Raw genomic sequence first — 14,339 nt, 5'->3', positions numbered from 1 at the left:
GCTGGCAGTGCTCATGGGAAGCTGTAATAGTCAGGATCACGCAGGTGGCAGGTTGCAGACGGAAGAGCGGCTCACCAGGTGACTAGCATGTGGGTGAGCAGCAGCTGACCAGTGCCCTTCTCTAAGAGGTGTCTGCGGACACCTCCTCCAGGTAGGCGGTGTGGCCAGTTGTGCTGATGGGAAAATAGGGGTTAAATGTCTGCCCAGTGTCTGGCATGGACCCTCCAATGAGGGATGGCCCAGGGGGTGGTGCTGGCCCTTCTGCGCAGGTGCGTCTGAGGATGGGTCAGGTATGAGAGAGCCTCAGCCGAGCCAGAGAGATGAGCCCTACAGGCGGTCAGTATGAACCACACTGCCGGGGCTTGGAGCAGCCTCGGCAGGAGGGTGGCAGGGGCTTTGCAGCAGAGTGGCTGGGGGCTGAGGGTGTGAGTGGGGTGTGTGGGGTGGGCTCCTGCTGGGTGAGTGTGGCAGGCAGGATTTTAAGGCGAGATGCCTTTTTATGAGCTGTTGGCTTCCCTGACCCCAGGTGCCAGGCTTCTGTTCCTTGGGCCTCTCAGCCACTCCACCGAGCTGGGCCCAGCCACCTCAGGACAAAGAGGTTGAAATATGACTGCTAAGATCTCCCAGCTCCTGCGAGAATCCTGTGACTCTGGGTTGCATGGTGTGTGGTGCCAGGGGAGTGGCTGGGGGTGTCCTGCGGGGAGACACCTGGGTGGGCTGTGTTCTAGACGTGGGCTCTCAATCAGGGAGTGAGCAGCAGCTGTGGTTGGGGGCGGGGGAGGTGCTGGGGCAAAATCCCTGTGGGCCGTCCCCAACTCAGCTTGTCCTGACCCAGCCTCGTCTTTACATGGACGGGGGCCAGGGCAGAGGGATTCTGTGGGAACCAGAATGGAGACAGCTGGACCCCAATGGGACGGGGTCACCAGCAGGCTCCAGAGGGGCTGGGCAGAGAGAAGAGGTGGGGTGGGGCCTGGGAGGCACAACTGTCACCTGCTGCTGGGCGTCAGGATAACAGCCTTCGGATGTATCTCCGGATTGTGCCCGAGAGTGTCGACCGCTAACTCTGGGGAGGGTCAGACGTGGGCTCCACACCCAGGGCTTAGGGCCTTGGTGAGGCGTCAGGACTAACCCACATGGCACCCCTCCATTTCCCACTCCTCCCTGCTTCATTCGCTCAATACCCCTGCAAGGAAGGCACCGCGCCCACCGCTGGGGACGCAGCACAGGCAGTGTGGTCCCTGCCTGCTTGGAGCTCGCACTGCAGTCAAATCACAGCTGTGTGGTGGGCAGTGAGGGCCGCGGCAGGCTGTGACCTCCCCTAGGCGGGTGGGATCCAGGAGGGCCATTGAGGTGGAAAGTTCAGGGAGCCAGAGCCTCCAGGGCAAAGACATGGGCAGCGTGGGCCGTGTGCAGGAGTTGGTGGGTGGTCAGACCTCGGGGGCTGGGGGCAGGAGGGCTGTGTGCATCCCCGGAGCTAGAGAAAGTACTCAGGAAACGATGAGAACAGATTTCCATGTTCAAAGCTGGCTGGGGTGTGAAGGCCACCGGGAGGCCGCCCAGCAGAGGCAGCTGGCCTCCTTTGCAACTGCGGGGCCAGGAAGCTCCTCAGGCCAGGCTTCTACAGCGGTTCCTTCCTGGTGGTTCAAATGGACGGACTGCCCGTAAAGCCTGTGAGGCGGCTGAGAAGCCTGTTTGAGTGTGTCCCTGTCAGCCGTCCTTTGTCCACGTGGGCACGGCTTCCCACTCCATCCTTGGGTGCTGGGGGCACAAGGCTGAATCTGAGGCTGAGCCTCATGAGACCAGCCTCCTCTGAGCTCCACACCCCTAGGTGACCCCTCACACCGCACTGGGACGTCGGGGACGTCGTGGGGGGACAGAGGCAGAAAGGCCCGCCTCACTGGCTTGAGTGATTTTGCAGGGCTGGGCTGTTGGCAACTGGGAACAGCCTGCCCAACACTTCTAGTCACTTTTAGCAAAAGTCCATACACGCCATTAAATGAACCCTCCCCCGTCAGTACAGGCTCAGGCACCCGGGCTCTGGAGACACCACCACAGCCCTCCCCTTCCTCTCTCCAAAAACGAATCTCAGGGGGAACACCTCCTTCATTCCCAGGCAAGAAGAGGCCACCTCCAAACCAGGTCGCTGGCACTCTGCCACCACGTAGCCTGCACACTGTCACCCTGACACCAATTTCCTTTTTAACATTTCTCAACTGTTTGGCCAGGGCATTTTTTGGTCTGCAGAGAAATTAGGAAACAAAGAATATTCCTTTTTATTTTATTTATTTTTTTTTGAGGAAGATTAGCCCTGAGCTAACTACTGCCAATCCTCCTCCTTTTGCTGAGGAAGACTGGCCCTGAGCTAACATCTGTGCCCATCTTCCTCCACTTTATATGTGGGATGCCTACCACAGCACAGCCTGCCAAGCGGTGCCATGTCCACACCCGGGATTTGAACCCGTGAACCCTGGCAGCGGAAGCAGAACGTGGGAACTTAACCGCTGTGCCACCAGGCCGGCCCCAGAATATTCCTTTTTATAATGTAACCATACACTATATGCTGCTTCTATGGTTTTAATCTTTAAGAGTTAATCATGGATTTCCTGGCAGCCGTTTTCCAGGATAAAATCTAGGAAGCCACCAACGCAGGCTTCTGGGTCTGGGCTGGGTTTCCAGCTGGACCCCCACCAGCCCCCCGCAGCGCAGAAGACCCTCCCTCAGCCTGGACCTCGCAGCATTCCGCTCCTGGTCCCCCCTCCCTCCCCCTGCCCTCTGCTCCCCTACCCTATCCTCCCGGATGGATCCTGAATTCCCTGCTTGGAGGAGACCTCCCACTTCTCTCCGAATCCTGAGAGTCTGGGGGAGCGTCGGGGGTCGTGGTCCTCAGCTGTCACCCTCCCCCTCCTAATCTTGCATCTGCGCCTGAAGAAGCACCCTGGGCCCGGGCGGGGGGCTCACAACCCCTCCTCACCCCGGACCCGACGTGAAAGCCCGGTGTCTGTGTCCTCGGAGGGGCTCGGGGCTCCAAGGTGGGACTCCATCTGTTAACGGTTCACTCTTCATCCCACCCCCAGTCCGGGGACCGCGCCGCCGCCGGAGCCCAGAGAGCTTTGCCCTGGGGTGGGGACTTTGTGCGGGTCTCAGGCGAATCCAGTCTACCCAGCATCTCTGGCCACTTCAGTGGAACTTGGCCCGCCGCTGGGAGGTGGAAAAGGAGAGGAAACGCCGACCTTGCTTCCAAGGTGACCCCAGGGTCGGTTTACAGCCGGGCGAGCCCCCACCGCCCCCGCTCCGGCCGCGGGCGATGGAAGGGGAAGGGCGGGGCGACCCCGAGGGCTGGAGCTGCCCGCTTCTGGGAGGGCGAGAAACAACGGACCGCCGGCTCTTCCCGGGCCCTCGCCCTGGGCCTCGCCGCGCACCTGCAGGACGGGACCGTGTGCGGCCTGGGGGGACCACCGCCGGGGAGCGCGCAGGACGTGCGGGCGCGGGCCGAGCGCGGGGTGGCCGAGGGGAAGGCAGTGAGTGCGCGCGCGCGTGTGCGTGTGCCAATACGCGTGAGTGTGTGTGCACGCACGCGCCGCTGAGGAGAGACCGGGGCGTACCCACCCACCCAGGTAGGAAACCGTTTCGTTTCCTCGTCTTTGAGGCCGCGTGCGTCCCCGCGGTCTGCACGGGGCCCGCTGCGGCGCTGGCACAGCGAGGTCGCAGTCGGCCACGGGCGGCTCAGGTCCCGGTGCGCGAGGAGCGCGCGCCGGACTCTCGGGTCCGCGGGCGCCGGGCTCGGGTGCAGCCAGTGGGGACGGGGCTCGGGGACACCCTGCGCTCGGGACCGCGACCCTGCCCGGACGCCTCGCCCCGTGTGTGACACGTCTGGGGGTCGGGGGCGGAGCTTGGGGCGCACCGCGGAGGGGTCACCAGTGTTGGACGTCCCCGCGGGACGGAACGCAACAGCGTTCAGGCGCGTCCGCAGTTCGGGTCTTTTCTGGTTAACCCAGGCGTTCTTCGCCGCGCGCGCGCTTTCCGACGCAGCGGGCCCGGTCCAGTAGGGGTGGAGGTCAGGGGCCGGGAACTGGGGCGGGCCCCGCCGATCCGGCCGCAGCAGCTCCGCAGGCAGGGATGGGCCCCGCGGCGTCCGCAGCGCCGGGCCTGAGCCCCGTGGAGCCGCCGGCAGCCTCGCGCCCCATCGCGGCTGCGCGGGGACGTCCTGCCCCATCCGCGGGGGGCTCCTCAATCAATGCCGTGACGAAAAAGTGCGCATCTCACCACATTGTTTGTTTTAAAAACATTTTGGTGAGTGTAGTTTCCCACAACGGTCTCCAACTCTGGAGTATTGTATTTTATGCATTTCAATACGTGTTTCTGAGCAAGGGCCTATGGGTTTTCACACAGGACGTTGGGGCTACCCCGTCCGCTAGTCTCTGGGTGGCCGTGAAGTTGGTCAGGAGGAGAGTACTAAAGGCACAGAGAGGGCCTGCGGTGGCCAGAGACCCAGGGAATTCCCTGGCGGCCTATGACAACTGGGGAATTGACTTCACACACCCTCTCTTCCATAGTTGGGACCCAGGAGGGAGGGGCGGGTCCCTCAGGAGAGGGGGAGGGCGGGGACCTCAGGGGAAGCAGGGGTCAGGACTCCCACCTGTCTCCACAGCCCCAGAATGTAGCAGGAAGGACTGGGGGGGGGGGGGGCGGTTAGTCTGTCTGCACCCGTATGCCACCCAGTTCTTTTTTTTTTGAAGATTGGCCCTGAGCTAACATCTGTTGCCAATCTTCCTTTTTTTTTTTTTTTTTCCCCTCCAAAGCCGTAGTTGTATTTCCTACTCGTGGGTCTTTCTAGTTCTTCTATGTGGGATGCTGCCACAGCATGGCTGGATGACCAGTGCTAGGTCTGCGCCCAGGATCTGAACTAGCAAGACCCTGGGCCGTGGAAGCGGGAGCGGGTGAACTTAACCACTCGGCAGGGGGGCAGTCCTGACACGACCAAATTCTAATTGCAGGAGGGTAGTCCTACTTTCCACTGACGGGTTCCCTGAAGACCCTCCCCCCACTTTTAGGGGGGTGGCACTGGCAAAGCTGACCCAGCTTGGGGAGTGTGGCCCAGGTTCTGCAGGGGAGCGGCTGCGGGGCAGGTGATCTCTTAGGCCTGCTCTAAGGGGGGTGTTGACTGTTGACCTGCCTCCCTCGGGGGGTCGCCTTGCTGGATTTCATGGCCTCCTGGGAGGCATCAACAGCAGGGCAGGATCAAGAGCTAGGAGGTGGCACTGGTGGGGGTATGGAGGCAGGGGGCCCACAGGTTAGGAAGCAGCGCTGTCTGAGAGTGAAACCTGGGCGTGGGAAGCTCAGGGAAATTGGGGACCTGTCCAGACTGGCCCCAAGGGAAAACCCCCCAAGGGCAACAAGCCTGGGCCTCAGACCCCAGAGTGGGCCCTTGAAATCACCTACCCCCTGTCTTCTTCCCCTGACCTCTCCCACATCCAGGCTGGACCTGGGGCCGGGGAAGGGGTATTGTCATCGGCCTGTACGGGCACAGACAGACAGGGTTGGGACGTTTGAATAAAGGGCTAAGATTCAAGGGGAGATGGAGGGACAGGCTTAGGAAGCTGGTGGTTGGCAGAAATGCTCCTCATCAGCTGTGCCCCAGGGAGGCCCTAGACCAGCTGGTCTCCTGGCAACTAGGGCCGTGCCCTCTGGGTGTCGGCAGACTGATGGAGAAAGCCTGTTCTGGGGCGACAGGGCCCTCTTGCCACCAGGCCTACTGGCCAAGTGCCTACTGGCTGCCTGAATCCTGGACAGGCAGCACAGCCACCCCAGAGCTGCCCGGAGATACAGATGCAGGAGCCAGGGGCCGCAGGACAACTGGGGTGGGCCTCAGATCTCAACGCCATTGGAAATGCTCCCAAGACATGGCTTATCTCCAAGGTTGCTGAGGCCAGGGGTACGTGGAGGGCTGGAAAAACGAAATGTAAAACTGGGCCAGGAGAGAGGACCAGCAGAGGCAAGGACGGCGAGTTTATTCATTCTGTTCAAGACACGTCCAAGGTGGGGAGGGCAGATGGCTTCCAGGTAGAGGGTAGAGGCCCCAGTAAGGCTATGGGGAAGGGCTGGGGCCATGGCCATCAGAAACAACCAGGGAGCCACCAGTAATAGGGGAGGGCCGTCTCAGATTCACCCGGGCCTGATGTGGAGACTGCAGACTGAACCCTGGTTGTTGGGGTCTGAGGTCAGCGAGCATTCACGCTTGGATGAGTGCTGAAGCTTGTGCTGGGGTTACATCCTGACAGCGGCAGTGGGAGAGGTGCGGTGTCCCATAGTGCCCTGCTGGCCCTGGGCAACGTGCCCAGTCAGTAGCAGGACTTCTGGGCCGAGGTGGGGCTGCAGCGGGCCACGCAGGAGCACGTGGGGCGGCAGAGCAGGGACACGCAGGAGGAGGGTCTGCACGTGGGGCGGCAGAGCAGGGACACGCAGGAGGCCGGGCGGCAGCAGCTGGGCTGGCAGGAGGCAGGGCCGCAGCAGGAGGGGACGGGCACGCAGCAGGTAGGTCTGCACACCGGGCGGCAGATGAGGGACACGCAGGAGGAGGGTCTGCAGCAGGACGGGGGGCAGGGGCTGGGCTGGCAGCACGAGGGGGCTGGGCAGGGGGTTGCCTTGGAGCAGACCGGTGTGCAGGAGACGGGCACACAGCAGGCCTGCTGGCAGGGGGAGGAGGTGCAGCAGGAGGGCTGGCAGCTAGACTGCTGGCAGCAGGAGGCGTCTGAGCAGGGGGAGGCCCCAGAGCAGACGGGCACACAGCACACAGGGGTGCAGCAGACAGGGGTGCAGGAGACGGGCTCGCAGCAGGCTTGCTGGCAGGGGGAGGAGGTGCAGCAGGAGGGCTGGCAGCTAGACTGCTGGCAGCACGAGGAGTCTGAGCAGAGGGAGGGCCCAGAGCAGACAGGCACACAGCACACGGGCTTGCAGCAGACAGGGGTGCAGCAGATGGGCACACAGCAGGCCTGCTGGCAGGGGGAGGAGGTGCAGCATGAGGGCTGGCAGCTAGACTGCTGGCAGCACGAGGGCGTGCAGGAGCTGGTGCAGGCTGACTGGCAGGGGCTGCACACACAGCTGGCAGGGGTGCAGATGAGGCTCAGGCAGGGGGCCGGGGCGCAGCAGCTGGGGGCGCAGCAGGGGGGCTCGCAGCAGCTCTCTGGGCCGTCGTCCACCTGCCAGGAGGAGTCGGGGCAGGAGTCCCAGGCACCGGGCTGGCAGACCCGGCTGCCATAGCTGAGGTCGCTGGAGCAGATAGACAGGGTGGAGGCGGCCATGGTGGGGCGGTGGGGCTGGAGGAGGGTGTGTGTGAGTGTATGTGTGTGTGTGCCGGAGAGGGTGGTTGAGGGTGTGCGAGCTGCCTGGGGTGCTTGGGGCTTATATACCCCTCAGGGGTGCGTGTTGTCCATCGTGTGTTTCTAGAAGAGTCTATTTCCTTATTGTTGTTGGAGCAGGTCCCTGAGGATGCGCGTCCTGGATCCACAATGGGTAGGTAGCTCAGCTCATTAAACTCTCGAGAGGCTGAAGCCCAGGGGATGCAGGGAGCTGGGGGTGCCAGCACAGGGGGAGCATCGACCTGAGGGTGGACCCAAGGGGGCTAGTCGCTCCTGACGGCCCCTCTCTGAGCATCTTTCTGGGGCTTCTTCCTATCATTCCCCGTAGTTCTCAGCACTCAGTTGAATCATAGCGTATTTTGTTTTTCTTTTGTTATATCCTCTTTATTCTGGAGTGTAATCCTCTCCCGAATCCAGAGGCTAATGAATGGCTCGGGAGCTTTATTTATTTTTACGGTATTCCCCAACGCTTATATAATAGGTCTTGCTATGCCAGGAACTATTCCGAGCAGCTTTATGACGATTAACTCACTAACCCTCACGACAACCTCGTGAGGTGGGTGCTGCTGTTATGCCCACTTTGCAGATGGGGAAACTGAGGCACAACTGAGAACTCACCCCAGAGCCCTCGTGAGCAATCAGAAGACCCTGTATGGGAACCCCAATAGGCCTGTGTTCTTAACCATAAATTCTGCTGCCCCAGACAGCAGAGAGACACTGAAAGTCAGTGAGAAATCTGGATTCTGTCCGGGGGCGGTGGGGGGAGGGCGGGCAGGATGAAGTTTGATCTAGAAACCGTGGCGTGAGATTTATGTGAGAATATAGGGTGGGTGCTCAAGCTGGGACAAGAACAAGGCTCTGCGTCCCTCAAGGGAGAGGATTTGCATTTATTTACATGCAGGAATGCGGACACATGAGACTGAAGGGAAGCCACCCTTCGGAGGGGTCACTGGAGCGGCTGGAAGGTTTCCTTTTGGGAACTGGGTTGTTTTTAAGTTAAGAGCAAAGACATTCTACAGCCTTCTTTCTTGAGAACTCTGCGGCCCTGGGCTGGGGCTGGCCAGGAGGGGACTGAGAGTAAGGCAGGGCCGCTTGGCTGGACCCAAAGGGCCGGGGGAGCCTGACTCCCCCAGAAGGGGCGCGGGGAGGCTCTGCGGTGAACAGCCCGATGGGCCGCGTTTGCCAGCGCCCGCGGTGTAAACGTTGTCCCCAGGGCCGGTTTCAAGCTCTCGGCGGTGGGACAAGCGGCTTGCGGAAGTCCCGAGTGTTGAGCACTTGGCTCTCATAAGCCGCGTAGCGGGCACACCACGGGGGCGCGGACTGGAGGAGAAAGGGACCCAGGAAAGGGCTCTCCGGTGGTGGGGGTCCTGGCCACCCCGAGGGAGTCTGAGCCAAGTTGGGGCATGGCCAACCGGGGTGTAACCTAGCCAGCACTGCCTGCTTTGTGCCAGAATCGCCCCGACCCGCACCCTGCAGCGGGCAGCGTGAGAAGAGGGGCCGGGCTCCGTGCTGGGAGGCGGCTCCGTGGCGGCGCTTCCAGCCCAGAGGCGAGCGTTGGGTCAGTCGGGGCGCAGGAGTCGAGGGAGGGACCCGAGGGTGCGAGCACCCAGCGGCTGCAGGAATGGGGGAGGGCCCCACTTGGATGGCGTCTCCGGGAACCAGGGAGGCTTCCAGGTCGCCAGCGGGCCCCATGGACGGGCGTGGGAGGGTGACGTCGAGGTGCCCCTCTTGGCCGACACAGGCACTGAGCACACGGAGGTGCTGGCCCCCGCGGACCCACCTTTCCCACGCTGCTGCAGGACAGGCGCGCGCGGGGCTTGTCTGAAGGAACCGGCCCTCCCCGAGCCTGGAGGGACCGCGCCCCCGCTTCCCAAAGGCGAGGACTCCGAAGGCCGAGTGTCCTCCCCAGGGCGGGCCCCCTGCCTGCCGCACCTCCCCAGGCCCGGCCAAGGCCAGGAGCCTTGTGCCCTCGCGGTGTGAGCAGATGCCACGATGAGCCGGGAAGCGTGGCATCTACCTGGCGCGGTCCTGCGCGCGGTGCCGGCTAATTCACTCCGCGCCGCTGCGGCCGCTCTGCAGGCGCAGTGTCCTTCCTCGCTCCCTTCCCTCACCGCTTTCCTGTTCCACCTGCAGCCTCGAGTGTATATTTTTTTATTATAATCACTCAACAGTTATGTGTTATTGTATTTATCATTATGTGTGTGTCAAAACAATATATTCTTCCATTGGATTTTCTTTAAACGTTTTTTTATTGCGGTAAAATATATGTAACATAAAATTTGCCGTTTCATCCATTTTTTAAATGTGCAGTTCAGTAGCGTTAAGTCCGTTCACATTGTTGTGCAACCATCACCATCCTCCATCTCCAGAGCTTTCCATCTCCCCCAAAATGAAACTCAGTCCCCCTTATACACCAACTCCATCCCCTCTCCCCAGCCCCCGGACGCACCATTCTACTTCCTGTCTCTATGAATCTGACTGCTCTGGGGGCCTCGTGTAAGTGGAATCACACAGTGTTTGTCCTTTTGTGACTGGCTTATTTCACTCAGCATAATGTCGTCAAGGTCCATCGGTGTTGTAGCAGGGGTCAGAACTTCTTTCATTTTCATGGCAGAATAATATTCCATCGTGTAGATAAACCTCATATTGTTTTTCCCTTCATCTGTTGATAGACACTTGGGTTGTTTCCACCTTTTGGCTCTTGTGAATAATGCTGCAAAGAACATTGGAGTCCCTTTTTTTTAGTTCTTTTGGGTCTACTTTTAGGCGTGCAATTGCTGGGTCATGTGGTAATTCTATGCTTAACTTTTTGTGGAACTACCAAAATATTTCCACAGTGGCTGCACTATTTTATATCCCTACTGGTAATGTTTCAGAGTTCTGATTTATCCACATCCTTACCAATACTTATTTTCCTTTTTTTTTTTTAATTACAGCCATCCTAATAGGAGTGAAGTGGTATCTCATGGTGGTTTTGATTTGCATTTCCCTAGTGACTAATAATGTCGAGCACCTTTTCGTGTGCTTGTCGGCCATTTGGATATCTTCACTGGAGAAATATCCGTTCATGTCCGTTGCCCATGTTTCAGTTGGGTTGTTCATCTTTTTCTTGTTGAGTTGTGGGAGTTCTTTATATATTCTGGATATTAAACTCTTATCAGATATATGATTTGCAAATGTTTTCTCCCATTCTGTAAATTGTCTTTTCACTTTCTGGATAGTGTCCTTCGATTCACAGAAGTTTTTAATTTTGATGAAGTCCAATTTACTTTTTTCTTTTGTTGCTTGTGCTTTTGGTGTCATATCTAAGAAACACTTGTCAAATCCGAGGTCATGAACATGAAACATTCCCTGTATGTTTTCTTCTAAGACATTTTTGGTTTTGCTCTTACATTTAGGAGTTAATTTTTGTATATGGGGTGAGGTGGGAGTCCAAGTTCATTCTTTTGCATGAAGCACTTTGTGGAAAAGATGATTTTTTTCCCCTGTTGAATGGTCTTGGCACCCTCATAAAAAATCAATTGGCTATAAATGTATGGGTTTACTTCTGGACTCTCTTTTCTATTCCGTTAGTCTGCGTGTCTGTCCTTATGCCAGAACCACGCTGTTTCAATTACCGTAGGTTTGCAGTAAACTTTGAAATCAGGATGTGTGAACCCTCCAACTTTGTTGTCCCTTTCCAAGATTATTTTGCTACTCTAGGTCCCCGTCAATTCCATATGAATTAGAGGATCAGCTTTTTCATTGTTGGAGAAATGGCTGTTGGCGTTTTGATAAGGAGTGCATTGACTCTGTAGATTGCTTTGAGTAGCGTTGTCATCTTAACGATGCTGAGTCTTCCTGTCCATGAACATGGAATGTCATCCCATTCATTTTGGTCTTTAATTCTTTCAGCATGTTTCGTAGTTCTCAGCGCACAGTCTCTCGCCCCCTTGGTTGAATTCGTTCTTAGGTATTTTATTCTTTTGGATGTGATTGTGATCCTTGTTATTTCTGTAAGGTCCGTGGTAATATCTCTACTTCCATTTCTGAATTTAGTTATTTGCACCTTCTCTCTTTTTTCCTTGTTAGTAAATTTTATTGATTTTTTTCAAAGAATCAACCTTTGGTTTTGCTAATTCTCTCTGCTGTTTTTCTATGTTCTATGTCATTTATTTCCACTCTTATCTTTATTATTTGGTTGGTTCCCCTGGTGGCCAGCTGCCATCCTTAGATGGAAGTCCAAAGTCACCTCATTAATACAATGAAAGACACCTTTATTGCTCTTGTCACTTAGGAAATTCCAAAGGTTTCAGGAACTCTGTGCCAGAAATGATGAAGACTAAACATATGCTTCTTGTTATAAATCACAGTATCACAATTTCCTTCCTTCTTGTAGCTTTGGGTTTAGTTTGCTCTTCTTTTCCTAGTTCCTCAAGGCATAAAGTTTGTTGATTCAAAATCTTTCCTCTCTTTCAACGTAGGCATTTACAGCCTTAAATTCTCCTCCAAGCTCTGCCTTGACTGCATCTTACAGGTTTTGATATGTTGTGTTTCAATTTTGATTCACCTCTAAGAATTTTCTAATTTCCCTGTGACTTCCTCTTTGACCCACACTTTTTTTTTTAAAGAGTATGTGGTTTAATTCCACATATTTACGAATTTTCTAGTTTCTTTCTGTTACTGATGTCTAATTTCATTCCGTTGTGGTTGGAAAAGACCCTTTGTATGATTTCAATCTTATTAAATTCATCGTGGCTTGTTTTGTGGCCTAATGTGTGGTCTCTCCTGGAGAATGTCTCATGTGCCCTTGGGAAGAATGTTGTCCTGTGTGTGGTTGTGACTAGTTGCTCTGTAGGGTTGTTCAAGTTCTCTTCTTCCTATTGATCTTCTGTCTACATGTTCTATCCATTGTTGAAAATGGGGCACTAAAGTCTTCAACTGCTGTTGTAGAACTCCCTGCTTCTCCCTTCAATTCTGTCAGTGTTTGCTTCATGTATTTTGGGCCTCTGTTGTGCGGTGCATGTATGTTTATAATCGTGAGATCTTCTTGATGAATTGAATCTTTCATCAATATATAATGTCCTTTCCTTGTGCGTTTTTGCAGTTGGTACCATATGGATGAAGAGGTCCTTGGTAAATATTACGTCTGTCAGTTTTTAGGGTCTTAGTGTATTGATGGGAACTTAAGCATTCTTGAAAAATAGGTTTATTATAGAGAAAGTCAGCTGTAAGTAATGGCTGGTTCATCATACTGTGTTAACAATTTTAAAACGTTAGAGACATAAGGTGAATGCCATTCTTTGCTGTCACCTCTGCTCTCTGATACCCAGTGATGTGCGTGCCAATTCCGTGATCTCTTGAAGCTTGGAGAAAGAGACGGACTCAAAGAGACAAGGTTTTAAAACCACATTCCGAGGAGACATATCAGAGGCCACCTAGGTAAGGATGTGTGTCAGTGAGAAAGGGAGAGAGGGGTGTGAGGGGGAGAGGTTTAATTTTCCATCCAAAGCAGGAATCTCATTTGTGGCTTCTATTTTTTTTTATGAACGTTTTTATTATTTTTAACTGCTTAGCTCCTAACCATTATTTTCAACTATCTTTTTGTTCATTTTGTTGTGAAAAATTTCAAACATACCCAAAAAGTTAAAAGAATTAATGGGTGAGTATCCGTATATCCCCTCCTAGACTCTACCACGAACTCTGTGCTTCATTTACTTTCTCAGATGATCTGCCCATCAAACACCCTCTAGCCACACTTCTTATTTTTTGACGAATTTCAAAGCAAGTTAGAAACAACAGTGCACATCACTCAAACACTTCAGGAAGCACGTCGTTAACTAGAGTTCAATATTTGTGTCCCAGTCTCCCCTCTTGCCCCACTGCTATCAGTTTCCCCCCACCCTTCAGAAGCAGCCACTGTTCTGATGTTTTATAGTCATAGTTTGGTTCAGCTTGCCTTGGAACTTCATTTAGAGGGAGTCTGCGGCAGCCCCTCCTGCCTGGCCCCCTTCAGCAGCACCGTGTTTCTGAGATCCATTCATGCCGTTGCATGTGTGGGTAATGCGTCTTTTTATTGCTGATTTGTATTCCATCGTCTGACTATATCATGATTTGTTCATCCATTCCCCTGCTGATGGGCATGCGGGTTGATGCCAGTTTTTGTCTGTTATGAAGACAGTGGAATAAATGTGCCTTTCTTCCAGCCTTCAGCACCCAGGAGCTGGGACAGCTGCCAGGGGCCCATGATGCTGCAGGTAGCTCTGCCTTTCAGGGAGCTCTTCTGTTGAGCCGAAATTTGCCTCCTGTCACCCTGGCTCCTTGGTCCAGCCTTTGGGGCAACGTAGAATGAAGCTCCTCCACTCGAAAGCCCTTCAGAAAGTGGCAGGCAGCTGCAGTTGCTCAGGCTCCGCCCCCTCCTCCATCCGTCATTCCTCCTTGGCTCAGTTTCCAGGCTCCCAAAGTCCTGGATAAAGATCCTCAGTTGAGACCATTGGGAAGGAACATCCTCTTTAATTTCAACAATTGGGGCCACCCCTTTGCCCAGAGGGGCTCCCCGACGTCCCAAGGGGCATGGCTATCCCAGGAGAACCACCCTAGGACAGGAGCTCCATGCTGTCATTGGCTTGTCCAAGACAGCAAACTACAAGGAGATACAGCTTCGGGGAAAATCACGAAAAAGAACGAACAGCTCTGGGGAGCAGAGGGATTTATTGTTTCTCAAGCACCAAGCTCTCATGGAGAAGAAAACTAAGGGGGCGATTCCAGCCCCTATGGAGTGTGGGTCCGTCATTGATCCCATAGTGAGATGTGCAGGCAGGATCTTGAAAATTAGACAAAGGGAAAGGCTTTCAGATCAATAGCAGAGAATTGATTTTCCAGATGATTTGTCAGCAGCACGAAGGGGTGCCACAGGGAACAGGTCTGCAGACCAGGGTAGGGCAGGACGGCTGGCAGCACCTGGAGGACTGGCAGGAGGGGGCCAGGTACACAATGGGCCTGCAG

The 14,339-nt window shown here is 55.4% G+C and overlaps 2 protein-coding genes across 3 annotated transcripts in view; one reads left to right on the top strand and one right to left on the bottom strand.

Moving 5' to 3' along the window:
- Positions 1-14,339, top strand: part of TSPEAR (thrombospondin type laminin G domain and EAR repeats) — a 166,776-nt gene that overhangs the window by 2,877 nt on the left and 149,560 nt on the right. The gene's annotated exons all lie outside the window — the stretch shown is intronic.
- LOC124231385 (keratin-associated protein 10-8-like) overlaps positions 5,988-14,339 on the bottom strand; it is a 64,591-nt gene continuing 56,239 nt past the window's right edge. Inside the window, exon 2 of one of the 2 annotated variants that reach the window (XM_046648172.1) lies at positions 5,988-7,011. In XM_046648172.1, coding sequence (XP_046504128.1) covers positions 6,339-7,011 — 673 coding nt within the window. In that variant the 3' untranslated portion in view covers positions 5,988-6,338. Of the gene's footprint in view, positions 7,314-14,339 lie in introns of those variants that run through there. The other variant, XM_046648173.1, reaches the window with a different exon arrangement.

The sequence above is a fragment of the Equus quagga genome, chromosome 21, assembly GCF_021613505.1.
Source record: "Equus quagga isolate Etosha38 chromosome 21, UCLA_HA_Equagga_1.0, whole genome shotgun sequence".
Classification (NCBI taxonomy): Eukaryota; Metazoa; Chordata; class Mammalia; order Perissodactyla; family Equidae; genus Equus; species Equus quagga.
This window is presented reverse-complemented; position numbering and strand designations above follow the sequence as displayed.